The 11327-nt window shown below is 27.5% G+C and overlaps 1 protein-coding gene across 1 annotated transcript in view; it reads right to left on the bottom strand.

The window, feature by feature from the left end:
- LOC111620708 (protein draper-like) overlaps positions 1-7857 on the bottom strand; it is a 39505-nt gene extending 31648 nt beyond the window's left edge. Inside the window, exons 1-6 of the mRNA XM_023362697.1 lie at positions 7753-7857; positions 7521-7627; positions 4258-4350; positions 3929-4030; positions 3194-3338; positions 3003-3123 (exon numbers count right to left, since the gene is read on the bottom strand). Coding sequence (XP_023218465.1) covers positions 3003-3123; positions 3194-3338; positions 3929-4030; positions 4258-4350; positions 7521-7627; positions 7753-7835 — 651 coding nt within the window. The 5' untranslated portion in view covers positions 7836-7857. The remainder of the gene's footprint in view (positions 1-3002; positions 3124-3193; positions 3339-3928; positions 4031-4257; positions 4351-7520; positions 7628-7752) is intronic.
- Positions 7858-11327: the final 3470 nt, after the last annotated feature.

Here is an 11327-nt window from a genome sequence, read left to right on the forward strand (position 1 = left end):
CAAAAATTAAAAAACGTGCTGTTAAATCCTTATTTAAATCAGATTTATTATTCATTTTTTTCATAGGTAAAATACTTACTTATTATTTAAGTAAATATTTTACCAGAGGATTATTCATCCTATATGATGATCTAAGCATGAGCATCATCAACTGGTAACAGTTTTTGGATGTGTTCATTAATAGCAGTCATTCTTCAATGGGAGTGCGCTGCTGTTTGTAGGCATTTAGAAACAATGGTGAAAAAAAGATGGTGGCATCTGCACTATTGATAGTATCATGATGGAGGAATCTATAATTCTAAAATGAGCTTTTAGAGGCAAAAGAAGGGTCCCAATTGTAAAATTTAACCATTAAATGGATTATTGTTGAAAGAGCATTCAAAGTAGCCACGAAAACAATTAGAATGCTCACGTGGAGTTACGCGGAAGTATAAAAGAATGCACCCTTTATTATATTTCATGTTGTATGAGGGTTTTACCCAATTCCCAAACTGTGTTAGAGTGAACCCATACTATAAAACCACCATGTTATATGGGGGATGTTCCCAATTCTCAAACCGTGTTAGAGTGAATCCATGCTATAGAAGTGCCGTATTATACGGGAGTTACCTGTACTTTGAAAATAATGATGTTGTAAGAACATTGGCAATGTTATAAATTTGTATTCTATTTAGACATTTCATTTCAGACTGTTGAAACCTGAAGTAGGCCACTTACTATAGCTGAAAATATTTGTTTCATTAAATTTTATTAAACTGTTTTGCTGGAAATAGTGTGGAAGGTGTGACCTATTTACTGCAAGTGAAATCTTACTGTGTGCCCATATGGACAGATATAATTTTCTTAAAAATTTTCTACAGTAAAACAATTTTTCAAATTTTATATCTTTCAAATTTATTTTATATTTTAATTATACATATAAAAAACTTAACCTATAAAGAAAACACAAATTAAAGTAAACTTTTAACTGAATTAATTAATGCATTTTTAATCACGAGTGAAGTTTAAATAATGCTAACATTTTCAATGGGCATCTTTGAGTGTGAAGTTAAAAGTGGAATGCCATTGTCAGGAAGATGTGATAGATCCTGATAGAGTAAACAATCAAAGAAGGTGGGGTATAGTAGCAGCAGTGCAGAATATGTCCAATTATTCAAGCAATGTTTGGGAAAAATTAAACATTCCAGAAAAATTTGCATTATGAAATTAAGATTATGGCAATAATTATAAAAACATTACAATAAAATTTAGTAGTGCCTTGACTAAGCCTGTAGACATTAATTGGGGAACTGAACTGAAACGTATACATTGTTTCTAATCAGTTCAGTCACTCATTACTTCACTGCCTACTTACACATTTATGTGATTACAGAAAGGACAAGTCGTGCTCCATTACTAAACCACAGTTTTGATTTTTATGAAAAATCAAAAATGAAACAGAAAGAACTGAAAAAGAAAATTTGTTTTTATTTCAAAATTCTTTTTGGCACTATTTTATGAATGAAATTTTGTGTCCACTCAAATTAAAACAAAATATTCACTCATTCCCTGCATGAAAAATTTGCAAAGTAATAGACTGCATTTAAATTTCTTTTAAATGCAGTTTATTACTTTTTAGAAATTTAAAACAATCAAGAAACTAAGACTGCATTTACAAACTTTTCCTGAATTGTCTCAATTAGACAAACAGAAGCTTATCATCATCTTATAAACATTATTTTCGTTTATTTTTCATATCTTTTTGTAAATGTATTATAAAATAAAATATATTTTAAAACTTCATAAAAATATGGTCACATTTTCAAAAATGAATAAATAATAATAATGAAAAAAAATCAGACAAAAACTGAAAAAGTTTATCTTTTTGCAAAAAATTAGTGTATTTCTTAAGTCACTTTTCAGAAAGAAATTGTATAATCATTATTATAAATAAATTGTTTTCAACATCAAAAAGCCCATTAATTGTTGTCCTGTGCTAAAATTGGTCATATATGATATTGGTGATGACCACAATTTTACTTTTATTAATCAACTTATTACATCAATTTTATAATTGTACATGCTATCCTGTGATGATGATACATTCTTATATTAAAGTGTTCTTTTAATCAAAAATTTTTCACATTGATTTATGTTTTGTGCTGGGCAGCAAATTATATAGTCAGCCTATTTAATAATTTGTATGGTTTAATTTGAATTTTCCAAATTATGTAATAACAATTATTAAACCATTCATAAATTGTTGTTTTATTTTATTTTGTGTGCTATTGAGAAATAATTTTCAGAGAAACTTTGTGTATATTTGGGAAAACTTTTGCTGAAAATATTCTGCATCTCTGAAAGGGAGTCCTTGTTGTGCTGCTTATGTGTGTCTGTAATGGAGTAGTTATTAATTTCATAATTCCTTAACACATTTGAATGGAGGGGTGAGGAACAATTCTAATGGTTCTGGCCACTTGCCAATCTACCTCTGTACAAGAAAGCTGTAATGAACGATCACCTTTTAATATCTTTATGCTTGGTGAGCCTCTGATGCAGGGATCTTTAGGTGTATTTTAGGTATATCTGACATACACTGTATTGATGCCAGTCTTCTTGTTTATGGTCAAGATGATGTACACTCAACTGTTCTTTTTGTCATCCATGTCATTTGTCTTTCACATCAACCACCACTCCCATAGTCCACTTACCCTAATTGTTTATTCTATCAAAGTCTATCTCATCAGCCATCTTTCTGACATCAATATTCCATTTTCAACTGTTCATACCTGAAGATGGCCCATTAATTGAGCTGAAAATATTAAGCGTTATTGAAACTTCATCCACTGTTAAAGATGCATTAATTCAGCTGAGTAATCATTGCAGAGAGTTCAACTTTCAATTTTAAACATTTTCAGAATTGTTAGGTTTTGTCTTCAAGAGAGAGAGAATATAACAAAAGACATAACAAACTTATGATTATTGATTTACTATGTAAGAGTTTGATGCTATTTTATACTTACTGTCCATCCAGCAGGACATTGGCATTTCCCAGTGACATGATCACATGTTCCATTATTTTGACAATTACATTTATTTGCACAATGAGAACCATGAGTTCCTTCGGGACACTTTTCTGTACATCTATAATTATAATAATATTAAAACCTATCATATACAGTTCATTATTAAAATTTAATTATCATATACTTACAGTGGTCCTCGATAACCAGGAGCACATTTACATTCTCCAGATATATGATTACATTCAGCACCATTTTCACATCTACAATCCTGTTCACAATTATAACCATACTTTCCATTGTCACAAGTTTCTGCACAATTCCATCCTTTCCAACCTGAAGTGTATTTAAAACTGATTTTTAATTTCAAAACAGTTAATATTTGCTTACATAAAAAATATAAAAACAGATTTTTGCATAAAACTTCCAAAATTTTAATTTATTTGAAGAAGGTCATTTAATATGACCAAGAACATTAACATTAAATAAAATTTGCTGAAAAGACATTTCTATCTAAATCTTTTACTTTTATTGTTCATTATAAGGTAAATAAATAGTGTAAAGAAATTCCATAGTACATGCTTAAATTTAACAATATCAAAAGAAAATTTAACATGAAAAACTTAAAACACCCTATTCATGCATGGCATCATAATTAAATTACTAGGAAGACATGCTAAATTCAGAAGCCAAAGCAAACTTTTTTTATTTAGAAACATTTTCATTCTCTTAAAATAAGCAATTCAAAAAGCTTTCCAGCTGAGGATGGTTTTTAAGAGAATAAAAATGTTCCTAAATAAAAAAAAATTTGTTTTGGCTCTTGAATTTAACATTTCTTCCTATTAATTACTTAATTGTTATAGAAATTCAATTTATCATATTCCTACATAATAAATTATAAAAAAATTAATATAATGACATATTACCTGGTTTGCAACTGCAAGAACCAGTTACTGGATCACAAAAGGCTCCATTTTGACATGGACATTTTTTTTCACACTTTGAACCCCACATTCCTTCTGGACAAGCTATTTCAAATATAGTCATTTATATTTTTGTTTAAATAAAACAAAAAAAATAATTATAAACTTTTAGAAATTGATAACTTTTGTTAATAAAACATTAGATTTAAGTAATTATTGAATACTTACTATGTTTCACTTGGATAAGCACAATAAGTTATAATTTCAATGAATTATACATAGATGACTTATATTAAATAAACTCTGTAAATGATTTTATAAACATTACTTACACACATTACACGTTGGACCACCCCATCCAGGTTGACATTTACATTCTTCAGGACCAACACAGACACCATGTAGACAGTCATTACTACAAAATGCTGTTTTCAAACATTAATACAAAAACTTTTATTAAAATGTGAATTAGTATTTCTAAATGTTATTACTAATTTGATTTACAGAAAAGCTCTTTTATCCAGTTTAAAATTTATGAAAATTTATTTTTTTTATTTAATATAAATAGAATACAAAACAATGTTTATGTTACACATTTATGTGATTACAGAAAGGACAAGTCGTGCTCCATTACTAAACCACAGTTTTGATTTTTATGAAAAATCAAAAATGAAACAGAAAGAACTGAAAAAGAAAATTTGTTTTTATTTCAAAATTCTTTTTGGCACTATTTTATGAATGAAATTTTGTGTCCACTCAAATTAAAACAAAATATTCACTCATTCCCTGCATGAAAAATTTGCAAAGTAATAGACTGCATTTAAATTTCTTTTAAATGCAGTTTATTACTTTTTAGAAATTTAAAACACAATTACATCAAGAAACTAAGACTGCATTTACAAACTTTTCCTGAATTGTCTCAATTAGACAAACAGAAGCTTATCATCATCTTATAAACATTATTTTCGTTTATTTTTCATATCTTTTTGTAAATGTATTATAAAATAAAATATATTTTAAAACTTCATNTCCTGTTACATAGTAAAAAGCATCAATAATTTAATATTTGCCTATGATATTAACTAACTTTTAATTAATTTTAATAATATTACAGTAAGTTTGAAAATGTAAACTGCATATTTTCATATTCTTAGCAGAGATAAGTGATACCACACAAACACATCAGCATATCAAAATGTTTCCAATATATTGGAATTAGTTTGTTTTACAAACAGATGATCTAACCTTTTTTTCAATATCCATTCTTCACACTATTTTACCATAACAAGCATTTCAACATGGTAGTAGTTGTTTTGTGTTGTAAAAATTTACCACCAATGGCCATGTGAAATAGGGTTTTTGGCAGTTTTAGAGGGTGCCAACTTGGTATGGTATGCTGTGTAGCAATGAATGAGCAACATGTGAGCAGTGTTTGCAGATATGGTTATTTATTGCCAGATTTGGTGATATTTCAAGCCAGCTGGCAGTTTGGCAATGATTTTTTTAATTTGGCAATTTTTCTCCACTATTACAAATTTATTCTAAATGTGTTCAACTTTCTTCCAAAAGAAGCTGAAGTAGGCATAAGCAAACTAGAAAGTTACAATTGCTTAATATTCAGACCTGAAAAAAGCTCAAATTGATTTGTAAACTTTTATTTCTTTATATTTGAACTTAAATGATAAATGACCAAACTAAATATTCTACAAACCAATGAGCTTTCAGGCTTTCATTTATTACAAATATCTGTAGAATATGGATAAAAGCAAATATTGTATTGTATTGGTTGGAAAAATTATTTATATTAAATCATATCAACAGAGTTTAGCATCTTATCATTTCTAAAAACAATCTTCTTCTTGTATCTACTTTTAGAAGCTAGTAATAAGATTAAAATTTAAGTTTTAAAAGTGTTTTCTAGTGTTGCTTCCTAGAGAAATTGTTTCATTGTATATATTTAATTAATACTAGCAGACTCTGCCACGCATTGTTGTGGCTCAAAATGTATCTATTATAAATGTATAACACTTTCCCCGTGGGGGAATTTTTCGAAAAATCCCTTCTTAGTGTACATTCTCTTGACATACTCTATTAAAATACAATCAAAAATGCAAAAAACTGCATATAAAATAGTATAAATAGAAGCAGAGTTCTTTACGGTAAGCCTTAATCCTAACCATCTCCCCCCCAGTGGGGGGAATTTCGATACGTACATTATATAAAAACATGTCCGTATTCAAATGCAGTGTTGTGTCAAAATTTTAAAAGAATCGGAAGGAACAAACTAACATTACATTTTTATTTATATAGATAGATAGAAGATGATCTGCTTTAGTTCATCCTCACTGAAAAGCAAACTTCAATCGTCGTACTCGTAGCGCCATCTGTTGGACATTAAAAGCCTTAACCTAGATGATATCTTTTAATTTATATGAATGTTTACCAGAATAATATACAGCCTATGTCCACCCTAAAGTTCTATCCTAAATATTGATGAAAGAATTTTTGAAATAGGATGAATAGTTTCGGAGATTACCCGCTACATCCAAACTTACAAACATTACCTCTTTATAATATTAGTATAGATTGATAACATTTATAATTGAAGAGAGATTCATATGGCTGATACACACAAGACTGCAACTAAAAACATTTTACTTTTGTTCTTTACAGTCACAAATGGGTAATTCACTAGATAGTAAATAATTTTTCTTTCCTGTTAGCAGGTGTTAATTGCTAACATTTGTGTTTGGACACAACAATAACAAAGTTACTTATATGACTTTCTTCACATGCTGACATTCCAAGTCATTAACTGAATATAAATTTTAATTTACTAACTTTGGTGACTTGTATGACTACTTTTTGGTGTTAAAAAATAACTACCTTGACTTTCATCCTTGTTAATTTTATTTAATTGTAAGTAAACCAAGTAGTTTTGTTACTTTTATAATCATAAAAATTAACTTAAGAAGGCCAGATATGATAATTGTTAATAAATTCCTGAGTAAAGTACTGTACCATATCTGTTAGGTTTTAGATAAGTGATTACAGAATCAATAATGGTTATCAATACTACTAGAAAATCTAAAAATATATAAAAGTAATATAAGTTTTAAACAGATGTTTCATAATAGCAAAGGCATTTTTTTGGATATTAAAAAATTCCAACAAAAACATTTTATTATTTATAAAGAAAATAAAAATATTTAGCTCTCATGTATTAAAATGTATTTCAATAATTACATCAATATATAAATATTTATAGTATTGAAAATTAAAAAATAAAAATTTATTAGTACTTTTAAATGTTTTACTGTCATTTTTGTCAAAAAATATAATCTTTCTATATTTTAAAGATAATTTATATCATCTTTACATTTATTAAAAAATTTAGTTTATCCATTTATTTAATAATATTAAAAATAACTAGATCATATTGAAAGTTAACTAAATAAAATATAATAATTCTTATCAATAGTTAAATAATTTACAACAGTATAAAAAATTTATTTAAATTTTATATAAAAAAAGAACAAATAAAAAATAAATTAAGATAAATATGTTTGTATTATATAACTTATAAAAAACTTACGAATGCATTTCTGCTTATCTGCATTTTCAATATATCCTTTACAACAAATATTTACAGTCCTTGTATTTGCTTTTGCCTCAATTTTATAACCAACACTGTAGGCAATTCTAAATTGACAATTTGAAAAACAAATATACAAATATTTTTAAATTTGGGAAAAACTCTCATTTAAACTATCCTAAAATTTCTGTACGCAACTAATAATGTCAAGTCTGTTACTAGAATAATTTACCTGTATCTTGAGCAGCGAGGTGGAAATGCAAAACACCATGTGAATGTACGAACTTGATATGGTTTGTTGTAAGAGACCCTCATTGTTGTAAGATACCTGAAAGAAATATTAATTTTTATTTTCTGAAATATATATCTCAATTGAATAATTCAGAAAAATTTTTCTGTTCTTAAATTTCAAATATATAATATATATACATATATCATATATGAGAAATTTTACCAATAACATTCTTTATCAATTATAAGAAATATTTTTAATAAAAGATAATCAAGTTTTTAGCATATAAGATAGGGAAAGAATGTGATTAGTATTTGTTTAGATTTAATTTGATATGTGAAAAAATAATGCAGAAATAGCATTATCAATAATATATAAATAAGGACATGTGTTTGTTTGTTCACTATGCACTCCCAGGCCATTCAACCAACTGCTATAAAACTCAGCAGTTACATTAACATACTTCTAACTTAGATAATTTTGTACATATCACCCAAAAATATTGATTTATAGTGGATCCTCACTTAATGAGCAGTTCTCATAATGAGTAATTTGCATAACGAGCAAGGCAAATTGTAAAAAAATGAATCGCTTAACAAGCAACATTTCACATAATGAGTGACGAGGAGAGGAGAAGTACCGAATTGTGCGCATGCTACATCAGTCTGTGTTTGGCACTCATTCCGCTAGCATCTTAGTGTCACTTATGATAATGCATTTTTCCAAACTTGTGTTCAGACATATTACATATAAACATCAACAATCAAAGCCCATTATATAATAAACTTGCCAAACAATATGCCAAATTCTTGGGCTATGTAAAGGCTATAATTAAATATTATAAATTTTGATTTGCTTTTGTTTTCTGCAAATTGAATTTGCATTCTAGGTTGGTTCATTCCACACTATAAGAAAAGATAATGATGATTCACACTCCTTAACAATATATATTGTATAATTTTCTTTGAATAAATGTTATACATAAAATATTTGAGTATTTTTTTCAGCATGGAACGTGTTATCATATTTTACATTAATTTATATGGGAAAAATTGTTTCACTTAACAAGTAACATTCTGGAACGAATTACGCTCATTAAATGAGGTTCCATTGTAATTTCTTTATATGTATTAATTAATTTCGGTCTACATTTCATTTGGTGATTTTACACATAGTGTCATCTATTGGCAAAATTTAAAAAACATAATAAACTAAATATAATTCATACAAAAAAGGATTTAATTAAAAAAATATATATATTATATTCACTTAATTACTGTTACAATGATATAGCATGAAGTAGATGCAATATATCATTACTGCAGCTGGTAGCACAGAATACTCACATGTGTCTAGTTGAAAGTGTTATACCCCGTTCGCACACAATCCACGACTCACTTCGATCTCGATTTACCCACAATCTGGATTGTGACTGTCGCCAGTGGAACGTCGTGCTGTTCGCACAGGTAACTCGCTTGAGAAGAACCTGGCTATTACACGCGATGATAAAATTGACATAACTACGCGGTAAGTCACGAACACCAACAAACAAAATGGAAGTTTTGGTTAGANAAATTTCCTATAATTTCTAATAAATAGATAATTAAAATTCTTAAAAAGTCTTATTTATTTTTCAGTTTATTATAATTAAACATTTAAAATAAGGTATCTGATCTAAGAAAAGCAATTAACATCAAGTCTTAATTTTCATTTAACAGTATCTTTAAAAACCTGTCCAATATCCTGCTATTTCTAAGTAAAAATAATTTGAACCAAATATGGACAATTATACATACATATTTGATTTAAATAACATTTAATTTTAAATGAAGTAACCTGGTGTTATGTACAGTACATATAATTTTGTTTATGAATATATATTTTTTACCACAATATGCATAAGTTTATTTATTATAACAATTAAAACTTGTATAATCAATTTAAAGAGGTTTTAATTTTGACATGTACACTTATTGTTCTTTGGACTTCTTTTGAAAATAATTTATTTAATAACCTTCAAAAATTTTCACGGCACACAGGTTGAAAATTGCTGCTCTAGGGTCAAATTCTTCAGTAATTTATAATTATAATAGCCATTATTTAGCTTGATGCCATACGGTAGTTGTTATAGCTCCATAAATCATAATAAATTCATTTATCTTTCAATTTAACCTTCTTGTATTTTGAATATATTTGCAAAATGTTTACTTAAAACAATAATACAGTGGTACCTCAGGTTATGAACGCCCCAGCATACGAAATTTTCAGGATACGACATGAAATTTGAACATATTTTTGCTCCACGATACGAACAAAAACTCACCATACAACGTTACATTAGTTCGCATTTTTCATTTGTTTTTCTTACTACAGTTATTTTTTTTAATGTATTACTTGGCTTTAATTTGAGTATGCTTTTCGCGTTGGAATGAATTATTTGGTTTTACATGTAATCGTATGGGAAAAGATGATCCACCTTATGACATTTTCATGATACGATCTCAGTTTCGGAACGGATTAATTTCGTATCCTGAGGTACCACTGTATATATTAATATAAACTGAACAAGGCAACTTAAGCAGCTGTCTTCACTACAACTAAATTAACTCAGCTAGAAACTTATGAATTATGGATGCTAACAAATAGTTAGTTTAACTATCACACAGAAAACTGAGATGATGAAAGACATCAAACTTATTCTCACAATAATCATTACTTTCCATTATCACCACAGATGTCACAGTATTATCTGTTACTACTCTTTGTTATATATAAAGGAATCCATCTGATTCAATTACTTCATTATCTTACTTTTTGATTTATTTTGGAACTAATAAACCATAAAAAGTTAATTTTTGAATTACTCAAAAAATATTTTATTAAAGAATTCAGCATAAATACAAAATTTCAAATACAGTAAACTCTCACTAACTTGGACTAATAGGAAGTGGAGGTTGTCCATGTTTACAAAAGAGTTAGCAGGGTGTTTTTTTTTTTGTGATGTGGAAAAAAATGTCGATATACAGTAAAGTAATTTATTATGATCAGCTCTATACACAGAAGTTTTACTGTACTTTAGTAGATTCTACCGCTAAATTTATTATTGCAGGAAATAAGATCAAAAAGTTTCATGATCATACAGTATACAGNTTACACTGTGAAAACCAGGAGGAGAAAGTTGGAGTCAATTTTAAAAAATACCAACTAAGGAGTAAGAGTCATGTATTTTTCCCCATTCCTGGTGAAAACTACAAAAGTATTTGATTTTCCCATTTTAACAACTTGGGTTTTTTTCATTTCTAAATTGTATTTTCTTAATTCTAATAATTTTTCTATAAACTCACTATTTACAAGGAGTTCCTATGTAGTTTATAGCCATTCTGACAATGTTCTTAAAATAAATTTTACCATATACATCATATACACTATATATTACCATATACCATATACTTTTGAAATTTACAATTAATAATGTCAGATGTAACACACTAGTTATTTCATATTATTTTGTTGCTTTATTTTTGAAATTTGAGTAATTCATTTTGGCATGGAGTTTATTAATTCACAAATGACTT

The sequence above is a fragment of the Centruroides sculpturatus genome, unplaced genomic scaffold (genome assembly GCF_000671375.1).
Source record: "Centruroides sculpturatus isolate CEXI.00-Female unplaced genomic scaffold, Cexi_2.0 scaffold243, whole genome shotgun sequence".
Classification (NCBI taxonomy): Eukaryota; Metazoa; Arthropoda; class Arachnida; order Scorpiones; family Buthidae; genus Centruroides; species Centruroides sculpturatus.